This window comes from Pipistrellus kuhlii, unplaced genomic scaffold, assembly GCF_014108245.1.
Source record: "Pipistrellus kuhlii isolate mPipKuh1 unplaced genomic scaffold, mPipKuh1.p scaffold_m20_p_17, whole genome shotgun sequence".
Taxonomy (NCBI): domain Eukaryota; kingdom Metazoa; phylum Chordata; class Mammalia; order Chiroptera; family Vespertilionidae; genus Pipistrellus; species Pipistrellus kuhlii.
The window spans coordinates 4,790,281-4,798,770 of record NW_023425482.1 but is presented as its reverse complement, the minus strand read 5'-3'; the positions used below and the strand labels follow the sequence as shown (position 1 = coordinate 4,798,770).

The 8,490-nt window shown below is 57.8% G+C and overlaps 1 protein-coding gene across 1 annotated transcript; it reads left to right on the top strand.

The window, feature by feature from the left end:
- The first annotated feature begins 963 nt into the window (after window positions 1-963).
- Window positions 964-7,029, top strand: IL17C (interleukin 17C). The gene is made up of 3 exons (XM_036440923.2): window positions 964-5,155; window positions 5,470-5,804; window positions 6,320-7,029. The coding sequence occupies exons 1-3, from the start codon at window positions 5,153-5,155 to the stop codon at window positions 6,579-6,581; spliced, it is 600 nt and encodes a 199-aa protein (XP_036296816.1). The 5' UTR covers window positions 964-5,152; the 3' UTR covers window positions 6,582-7,029.
- The last annotated feature ends 1,461 nt before the right edge of the window (window positions 7,030-8,490 follow it).

The window sequence follows — 8,490 nt, the reverse complement described above, 5'->3', positions numbered from 1 at the left end:
AGGACTTGTGGACAAAATGCCCCCCAGTTCCTGTTCTGCTTCCCTTCCCCATTCTTTGCCAGCTCCATGGCATTCCTCTGCCAGCCTGAAAGGACCCTGCAGGGCCAGTGTCAGGAGGCAGCAGTCTGGGGTTCTCATCTCTTGCCTGAGCTGCGACCAGCTTACAGGGTGCATTCCACGGCGCCCTGCCCCACAGCTACATGGCAATTACACCGGACATGCAGCCAGGCCTCCTGAGTGTACTGTTTTCATTTCATGTCTGTGCCCCTCCCACAGCACATGACATCAGATACCTCTTACATCACAGCAGCTTCAGTCAAGTTTTAAAGGCTTATCTGGTTTGCCATTAGATCAAAGCCAAGTGCAAAGGGAATTCCCATTTTCTGAATGAGTAGCTTTCAAGGACACTGAGTCAGGGCACCTTTGAGTGTCAGCCTGTCCCTGTGAGTTCTGTGCCCCAAGCCACTAGGTCCTGCAGTCCAGCTGGGGCAGCAACTGTCCCTCAGCCAGGAGCCCGCAGGTGAGCCCACTATATAGTCTGCCCTCAGCCCTCCTTGCTCACCCCACCAGCCCCTTCTGGTCCCAAGAAGCTGACCTGATCCTGACCTCTAATGCCTAGGCTGGAGCCATAGCACTATGTCCCTTTGACCCAAGCTAGGTTTAAACTAGGAGCTCACCTGGGCTAGGCTGGGCAGGTGGCTGCCTTGGGAGGGGCGAGGACCACACCCGGAGCCAACTTTCCTCTCCCAAGGTCTAGAGTAGGGGTGTCGAACTCAATCAGAGAAGGGGCCAAAATCTAAAATCCAGCCTAAATCGCGGGCCGAATGGTTTACTGAACAGTCATAAACTGTCATTGTGATGGAAACGCAGCGGAGTTCAGTGATGACAGCGCGGTGTGGGCCACATTGCAAGGCCTGGCGGCACAGATTTGGCCCGCGGGCCTTGTGTTTGACACATGTGGAAGAACAGTCCAGATCAGGCAGCTGAGGGAAGGGAGGCCTCTGCTGTTTGTTGGGATGCTTGGGCATTTTTGCCCTCCAGGGAATGAGGACTGATCCTGACAGGTGGTTAACATTGCAAATAATGGGAATAATTATGGGTTTCTCAAGTTCCATCCCTGTCCACCAGACTGCTTTTCAAGTCCAGACCATTGTGGATCCCCTTCCTGCCAGTCCTCACTCCACAGCCAGAGCGACTGCAGATGCTAACCCCTCCTACCTGCCTGTCATTTCTTCCACCCTAGGGCCTTTGCACATGCTATTCCGATTCCTAGAACTCTGAGCTGCCTGACTCGTCCTGTTCCTCTCAGCTCAGGCAAGCTGGTCCCATCCCCTCGGTCCCTCCATTGTCTGCTGCCACAGCACTGTTCTCAAGTTAACCTGGGAAGCACTAGGCTGGAAGCTCCTAACACTAGTCCTTGAGGAAGGGGTCAGGTCTTGATTTCCATCTCCCAGCCCCTGCTGTTTCCCTCAAATCTTGGGCCTCCACCTGCCCCCTCTCTGCCCACTTCCCAGAACCATGACAATTCCCCTGCCAATTTATAAGCCCCAGGAGCTCTGGCTGAAGGCCAGGCCCTGGGTGAACAAGCAGGGACCCCTCTTCCCACTCTGGACAGGATCCCCCTTGGGCAGGATGAGGTAAAGAGGTCATTTCTGGCAGCACAAAGTGCTGTGGGAACAGGAAAACTGGGCTGTGGGATAGACTGACCAAAGGCAGGCTGCCTGGGGCTGTGGTTGGGAAGGGGGAGCCCCACTTTACAGATTAGCAAACTGAGCCCTGCTGGTGGGCCTCCCTCCGGGATATGAGAAAACTTTAAGCCTAGAGCCCAAAGAGCCTGGAGCAAACCCCTCCTGCAGGCCCACGTGACTGCTTCTGTCCCGTCAGCGCGGGAAGGGCTCCGAGCCACTGGCTGGGCCACACCCTAGGTACTTGATGTGTCTGTCCCTGTTCTCCTGTTTTTGCCTTCCCTCCTTAGCCTTTGCCTTTTCTCTCTCCCCTGCCTTTCCTCTGCCAATCTGTTCCTGGGCACCTGTCTCCATCCATTCCTCCTCCTGCTTCTGAATCTCCTCACACATTCTTCCTGTATCTCCATCCTCTTGGTTGTGTGTCTCTGGGACTTGGGGGCGTGGCCATCGGGGTGTGGCACGGTGGGCGTGGTTTGAGGGGGGTCTTCCCAACAGCACCTTCAGGATCCCTCCTGCCTTCCTCTGGCAGTGCCTTTCCAGTCTTGCCCAACTTGGGACTTCTGCACTTGCCTCAGCAGCCCAAGAATGAGGCACCGCCCCGGTCCGCCCTGTGCCCTTCTGGCCTCGGCAGGCATTGCTGAACCCCTGACTCTCAGTCCCTGGGCCAACTTCCTCCAAGAAATTAGCCTTCAGGCCTCTGGGGAAACCGCGCTGAGCGCTCCCGAGGCCCATCGTGAGGAAGAATGAGTATGAATTCAGGGTCGAGTTTCCTCCACCCAGTCAGCTGTTCAGAACAGAAACAGGAACACAGAAAATGCAGACACCCTACCGGATTGGCCTGGACAGGGGACACCCCCTGCTCCCCCTGCTGGACTCAGGCACAAACAACGGTTTCACAGCCTTTTCATTTCCTAATTGAGCACCTGCATGAAAGCAGCTGGACTTGTCAGCCCAAAGGAAGAGCACTGCTGCCCACTGGCCTCTCCCTCGGCTCCCTCCGGCTCCACCTCAGCTCTGGGCCTGCCTGCCTTGCCAGCATGCGCCTCCTAGTGCCCCTGCATGGAGCACATTGTCACCCTGTTTTTCCCATGGGGGCATCCAGGCTTATCTCCCTTTTGTTCTGTTTTAATGGAGCACCTAGGTACCTGGGCAGGGGGTGTTGGGGACATTATCCCTGTCCTCAGAGCGTTCACACTACCTTTGGGGGGCAGCAAGAAAGAGCTGGAATTTTTCTGAGATCCAAGTGCCCTAGCAGGGGGATAGGTCTCAGTCCAGCCCAAGGAGGGTCTTTCTCTTGACCTGACCTAACCCACCTGGTAGAGGGAGTACTGGGCTCAGTTGTGTCCCCCTGAAAACTATGTTGGAGTCCTAGCCCCGGCACCGGTGATGATTTGTGTCCTCATCTGAGAAGTGGGTCTTTGCAGACATAAAGTATGGGTCTTGAAATGAGAACATCCTGGATTAGGCAGTGTCCTGATAAGAAGACAGACACCGGGGGAGGGCCATGTGAACAGGAAGGCAGAGTCTGCAAACCAAGGACTCCAAGCATCACCAGCAGCCACGTGCAGCTGGAAGAGGCAGGAAGGAGCCCCACTGAGCACCCAGAAGGAACCAACCTGCTGACACTTCGTTTTTTGATTTCTGGCCTCCAGAACGGTGAGAGAATCATTTTCTGTTGCTTTAAGCCCCCTGGTTTGTATGACTGCGGCAGCCCTAGCAAACTAACGAGAGGGTGAGCTTCCCATTGCAGGAAGCACGCAGCAGAGGGTGGACGGGTAGCGGCACAGTAGGAGAGGCCATCCTGGGGACTCGGTGCATCTCTCCACCCCTCCACCCATCGTTCAGAATAAGCCTCACCCTCCCCGGCGGGCAGCATAGCCCTGCTTACAGGTGCAGATACTGAGGCCCAGAGAGGGCAAGTCCTCGCCCAGAGGCGCACCCTGCTGAGTGGAGAAGCTGGGAGAGCCTGGGTGACCAGGGGCTTCTTGGGCCCTTACTCAGGGGGTCTCCATGCCCATCAGTTGTGCAGTTTCAAATTTAAAGAGAATGGCGATGTAATGGTATGTACATTCCGGCACCTGCCAGCAGCAAAGAAAGACACCCTCCCTCCTCAGACTCCTCAGCTGGGCATTTTAGACTGATTTGAGAAGACCAGGAGAGACAGGCTCTCAGCCTGGACAGTGCCCAGACCCCAGGCAGCCCTCTCCAGGATAACATTCAAAACCTTGCAAGATCTGGCTACAAACTCCTTTTCCGGATAACAAAGGCAACCCCAGCACCCCTCTTCCCTCCAGCAGCACTGAGCGGGTGGGATGCAGGTTTTCCTGGGGCCCCCTTACATAAAGCCTCCTGACACAGGTGCACTGCACTTTGTGTCCAAGGCACACCTGGCCTGTGTGCTGTTGGTTGGAGTGTCCTCCGGTACACCAAGACGTGGTGATCAGTTCCCCATCAGGGCACGTGCAGGAGGCAGCCAATCAATGCTTCTCTCTCCCTTCCCCTATAAACAAACAAACAAACAAATAAATAAATAGTTTTCAAGGCATTTTCATACCCTCCATCTCAATCATTTTAGCTTGAACTTTTGTTTAAGGAAAAAAGGGAAGGAAGGCAGGGAGGGAGGGAAGGAGAGAGGAAGAAAACGGATGCCCAAATATAACGTGGGGCTTCAGTAGGTTTACAGTTGTTCATATGAAAAATAATGCAATAATTAATTAGTAATAATAAAGCATAAGCTATGTTTTGAATACAACTGTAAACCTACCTTTGCCCACCCTGTACAAACCTGAAGTAGCCCACTGGCCCAGCCCCCCAGTCTCTCCTGGAACTTCTCCCACCGGTGCAGGTAGATAGATGCTGGTGTTCGCCTGATCGTGATCATCTTAGATAAAAAATGGCACCAGCCTCATGTCCCCTGACAGGACAGGAGAAAGCAATCCCGGAGGAGCACTGCTGCAGCGTGGGATGAGCAGGCTTCACCCAGGTACCCAGGTCAGCAGGTCCAGAGAGTAAGGACATACCAGTGGGATCAGAGAAGCGAGCCGCGAAGGCTCAGTAAAAACCCTTTTACAGAAAGTTCAACCCTTTTACGTAGGCAGGACCCGTTTTCAACTCCATCCTCAGGTGCCTAGCCTGGGGCGGAGTCCCTCTGAGTGGAGGAGGGAGAGTAATAGGACATGAGAGGGCGTCTGGAGTGAGGGGTGGGCTCCTTCCCTGGGCTGAGAGGAGGGGACAGCCAGCGGAGACCCAAAGGGAGGGAAGGAGGAAGCTGGGCCTGGGCACTTCCCAAGGAGGAAGCGATGATGCCGGATTTCCCCCAGGTGTGGCCAGAGGTATAAAGGGCGCTGTCAGCTGGCCACGGCCAGGCCTACCACCTGGTGACTCCAGAACCACAGCCAGGTGTGCTTGGGACTGCCACCGGGCACACACCAGCTGCTCAGAGCCCAGCTGCCATCACCACCACCGAGATGGTGAGCCGTCTCTCCCCACACCCCCACCTGGATGGTGCCATCTGGCCCGAAGGCCTGGCAGTTCCCTGAGCGTTAGCCCGGGATGGGGCTCAGGAAGCCCCTCCCGATCTTGGGGCAGGAGGGAGTCGGGACCCAGGAGCTCTGGTCCACTGGGGAGCGTGGGCTTAGGGTCTAGCCTCTCTAGGCCTCATTTTCCCCAACTGTAGAGAGTGGGCTATACCCTACCTTTCCACAGAGAACAGGGCAAGCTAGGGTGGCAGCGAGGTGCCTTCTTCACCGGGCACCCCCTGACAACTCACCGCCTGTTTCACCAGCTCCTCCCTGGCCTTCTGCTTCTGCTCTGGCTATCTGCCAGCCTGGCCCGCCATGGTTCCGCACTCTGGGGAGGCCCCCACATCCACGCCCATGGGAACCCACGCTGCTACTCGGCCGAGGAGCTGCCCCTGGGCCAGGCTCCCGCACACCTGCTGGCTCGAGCTGCCAAGTGGGAGCAGACTTTGCCAGTAGCCCTGGTGTCCAGCCTGGAGGCAGTGGGCCGTAGGAGGTGGCAGGAGAGGCCCCCAGCTGGGACCCAGTGTCCGGTGCTGCAGTCTGAGGAGGTGCTAGAAGCCGACGTCCACCAGCGCTCCATCTCTCCCTGGCGGTACCGGTGAGGGCTGGGCTCCCTGGGCACTGGGCTCCCCACTGTGGGCGCTGGGCTGCTCCCTCCCCTTTCCGGGCACCAGCTTCCTGGAGACTCTGCGAGTGGGTTTCACCAGTTAAATCGGATGAGCACCCTGAACTGTCCAGCTTGGGCTCTGCCCCGCAGGGTGAGGCTCCATCAGATGAGCTCCTCCTTGCCACTATTGCCTCGAATCTTAGCTCAGACCTTGGGTGCCAGCGTCACCTGGGAAAATCTGGGCCCTCACTTGAGCCCCTGCAAGGGCTGGGCTGGGCTCAGAGGGCGGGAGGGAGGGAGGCCCCTGGAAGCCCCTATCCCAGCTCCTGTGCTCCCAGGGGAGACACGGGCGAGCATCCCTTACTGGGCTCCCTGCAGCCTGATGCCTCAGCTCTCACTCAGGCCAGGAGCACCCCTGAGTGTGTGGGCAGCCACGGGGTACCTGAGGGAAGGAGGAAGGGGCCTGCAGAGGCTCTCAGGAGGGCCTCACCAGTCTTTCCCTGCAGTGTGGACACGGACGAGAACCGCTACCCACAGAAGCTGGCCGTCGCTGAGTGTCTGTGCAGGGGCTGCATCAATGCCAGGACCGGCCGCGAGACAGTGGCGCTCAACTCTGTGCCCCTGTACCAGAGCCTGCTGGTGCTGCGCCGCCAGCCCTGCTCCCTGGACGCGTCCGGGGTGCCCACACCCGGGGCCGTTGCCTTCCACGTGGAGTCCATCAAAGTGCCCGTCGGCTGCACCTGCGTCCTGCCCAGGGTGGTGCGGTGACCACCGGCCTCAGCGGGCCCCGTGCTGTGGGCGGGGATCGCCTCCCAGACTGGACAGTGGGGATCGCTCTGCAGAGGGCCCCTCCTATTTATGTGTATTTATTGGCTATTTATATGCCCTGGGTGGCCCTGCTTCTGCCGCCCAGGGTCCCTGGGCGGGTACCAGGGCTCCAAGCCTCTAGTTTGAGGGAGGAACAGTGAAGACTGGGCGCGGGAAGGGCCAAGTGACCCTGCGCTGGTCAGCCCCTCTCAACACTGTTACCTTTCGCACAGACAGTGAGCTAGAAGGAATGTTACTATTTTTCTATAACTTCTTAAAACAGAAAATGTGTTCTGATGGCCCCCACCTTGGTGGTCCCTCTGGGATCCCCGAAGCTCCTTTTTCCCATCACCCCTGTATTTCTAAAACTATTTATTGTAAAGGTATGTTTTTAAATTGATAAACACCCCCTGGAGCACAGCATCGGATGGCAGACTGCCTCCTCACCTCACTTCTGCCTGGCCCTGGCTCCCAGACGACCCTGCAGCCCGATTCTGGTGTGACCAGAAGTCTATGTAGGAACCCCCGTACGACCAGGGTGGGGAATGAGTTTGTAGAGTGGAGCACAGGTTTGCCCTGCTGGCCCCTATAGTTTCCACCTGGCGATACCCCCTAGCGATGGCTCTGGGCCCGGGGATGGGCCTCACTCCCACAGCCCAGCCGTGCTCTAGGCTGGCCCTCCTCTACTGACAGGCCCAGGTGTGGCCAAACCTATGCAAGGACAACGAGCACCCTCTCCAGCCCTGGGACAGGCATCTCTGAGGGTAACTCCCAGGGGGGTGGCTTTGCAGCCTAGGGGAGTGCCTTCACCTTCGGGCATCTGCGTCATGCTCCCCAACCCCAGCAGAGCCCCAGGCAGTTCCAAAGGCCACCCCAGGGCCCAGGCATCCCCTTGGGCTTCTGTCCACCACTGGTGACCTGCCAGACCAGGGGCAACCAAGCAGGCCAACACCCCAGGCCAGGTGCCCCACTGGCTGACAGCCCAGCCTGTGCTCTCATTGCACAAGCCCCGTATCTGCCCATCCAGGCACATTACTGCTGGAGGCGTCCGGTTCAGGTCCAGGAGCCTGGCCTAAGGCAGCTGTAGAAGGGGCCCTGGGCAGCCTGTGAGGCATAGGCCCAGCCCTCCAAGGCTGACTTGGGACCTGTGGTTTCCACCCACTGATTAACGCCTATTGTGTGTAAGTGCCTGGGAAGAGCCTGGAAGGACTGAGATCAGCACATGCTTATGAGCTTCTGTGTGTGTGTGGGCAGATGGAACAGAGCAGTGAACAAAGCGGACAGCTCTCTGCCTGCCCGCACACGGGTGACTGACAACCACCCAGTAAAGTGCTCCTCGGTGGTGAAGGAATTAAGGACAGTGATGCAGGGAAGGGGCCGAGGCTGGGAATCCAAACAGAGGGCCAGGGAAGCCATGGAAGCCATCTGAGCAAAGGCCGGGATGGCCAGCCAGAGGTCTGTGCTCCTGGCAAAGGAAATGGCCTGTGCAAGGTGCTGAGACGGCAGCCTGTGTCTGAGGGTCAAGGGTGCTCAGTGTGGCTGGAGCTGAGGAGCAGGGAGTAACTGTGGGGCAGGGAGTGGAGTATCTGTCCTAGACCGCGGGAGTCTGGTTCTGAGAGGGTGCCAGCAGGTCAACTGCAGTGCTGGGAACTGCCTGCAGGGGCCAGGGCAGAGTGGGAGGTGACAACTAGCAGACTTATGAAGACAGAGCCCACATGGGGTGTGGGGCTACGTACAGAGGTGTCAAGGGGCGAGTGGTTTTATTATCCTGGAGGCTAGAGTGGCCATTTCCTGGGGCAGGGCTGGTCCAGTGGAGTGTTGGCCCTGGAATGTTAGAGGACCCCAGTTCTGAAAGTAGGATTTGCTGAGA

What these genes read in the sequence shown, in the direction of transcription:
- IL17C (XM_036440923.2), top strand. An exon ending in ATCTCTCCCTGGCGGTACCG is followed by an intron (nt 5,805 to 6,319) that starts GTGAGGGCTGGG and finishes CTTTCCCTGCAG; the next exon opens with TGTGGACACGGACGAGAACC.